The sequence below is a fragment of the Elaeis guineensis genome, chromosome 14, assembly GCF_000442705.2.
Source record: "Elaeis guineensis isolate ETL-2024a chromosome 14, EG11, whole genome shotgun sequence".
Lineage (NCBI taxonomy): Eukaryota > Viridiplantae > Streptophyta > Magnoliopsida > Arecales > Arecaceae > Elaeis > Elaeis guineensis.
The window spans coordinates 55,412,818-55,414,704 of NC_026006.2; the positions used below are offsets into that span (position 1 = coordinate 55,412,818).

A 1,887-nucleotide genomic window follows, 5' to 3' on the forward strand; every position below is an offset into this window, starting at 1 on the left:
TCTTCCTCCTCCCATCGGCTTTCTTCTTTTATTTTTATTTTGTTTTATTTTTTTTTTTTTTGTATGGGCCGTTAAGGGTTTACAGGCCCAAGAACCTGGGCTGTTACACTTTGTGTCTCCAATTCGTGCTGTTCTAAATTGGATCGATGTGGTTCATGCAGCACGTAAAGTTGATTCTTTGCATGCACATTCAACACTCATATATAGTTTGTTCTTGTATTCTGTGCTCTTTATGTTTTATATTTTTTGGATAAATCTTTGAGAATCGAGTAGGTTCGGTGAGAGAAAGGAATAAACAGACAAACATACATGGTGATTAACTCTTCACCGGTAAGATGCATTTAAGGACTTGAAAGTTAATTTGCTAAGTTGGAGAACACTTTAATCATGAATAATTAATTCATCATCGACCCTATGGAATAAATACCGGAAAAAAATAAGAAGAAAACATAAGATGAATTTAAATGGTAATTTGGTGAGAAGAAAAATATCTGTGATAATATCATCTCCACCATCAGGTCACAGGAGGAAATTTTATTCATCAAACTTTTATATTGAGTACATGAGTTCTATTTGAACTTGGAATTATTCTGATATATGTAATACAAAAGAGAAAGCAATAAGAAATTGTCCATTCCTTCTAATGGTTTATTCCAGACTACACTTACAATATATGGATAATTTTTGCCAACCCTCTATTATCTTCTAACTGAAATTGATTTGATAGACAGGTTGCTCATTTGGATAGAATAGACCCCAATTCTGCTCTATCCCTGCTGGCTTCTGGTCCTCATTGAACATGGCAAATATATAAGTCTCTGTAGCCCTTCCAGATGTCTTAGGTGTCCCTTGACCAATATGATTAATCAAATTCTGATTATATGTCCTTGCATTATCCGATGATGCTGCGGTACCACCAGCTGAAGGCCAACCACTTTCTGATACTACGACTTCCACATTAGAGCCTCCCACATTCGCTAATGCCGAGTAGACTGCATCAACTATTGCATCAAAAATATTCTGATAGCCAAATTGGCCATCCTGTACGACAATTCCCGATGAAGTAAACAAGGCATAATCAATACTGATATCCTTCATGTCGCCGATGTAACTGAAGTATGGATACACATTTACTAGGAGTGGTGATCCATTGCTAGCCAAAAAGTTGACAATTGGTCCCAAATACTGTGATGCATCAGAAGAGAATGCACCAGCAGATGGAGGATATGATGTCCCAAGGACACCCTGAGAAACCGAAGTTGAGACTTTAATTTGGCCTTGTAGACCATTGGCCGATAGAGCAGATTGGATGTTATTCATGGCTTGGAGCACATATCCAGCTGAATCTCCAGGTATCACTTCATTACCGACTGCAATGTATCGAAATGAAACATCCGGATATGCTATTATGTTATTCTGGACCCAATCACTTGCTGCCGAAGCATCAGAGGCTAGATTTTGGAGATCTTCATTAGGGACATCGACAATGAGTGGAATGTTGGACCCTCCAAGTGCTTGAAGAGTAGGTTGATATGGATCATAGATTCTCATCCCTCCAATGTTGTTAGATTTGTAGAGATTCACTACATCACTAGGCTGGGGTAGGTTGTCTCCAAGTCTTCCATAACAAACACCAATGGAATGCACACCTGAAAACAAAGCAAGTAGTTGCTCTTAGTGATAGTAATCATGGCATAGAATTAATTCGCACAATATACATCTGTTAAACTACCAAGTTGCATAAAAAATTCACTCCCATGTATATGTCTTCAACTGTTGAGGTGCATAAGTTAATCCAACATAACAAAGATTGGCTGCAAGAGGCTTGGATTAGATCGAAGTCAAGCACTGAAATTGGATATAATTAGATACAGGTTCCTGGCCTTT

At 38.0% G+C, this 1,887-nt stretch overlaps 1 protein-coding gene across 1 annotated transcript in view; it reads right to left on the minus strand.

Moving 5' to 3' along the window:
* Positions 1-521: 521 nt before the first annotated feature.
* Positions 522-1,887, minus strand: part of LOC105057741 (glucan endo-1,3-beta-glucosidase) — a 4,649-nt gene continuing 3,283 nt past the window's right edge. The window contains exon 2 of the mRNA XM_073248655.1: positions 522-1,649. Within this exon, the coding sequence (XP_073104756.1) occupies positions 706-1,649 (944 nt within the window). The 3' untranslated portion in view covers positions 522-705. The remainder of the gene's footprint in view (positions 1,650-1,887) is intronic.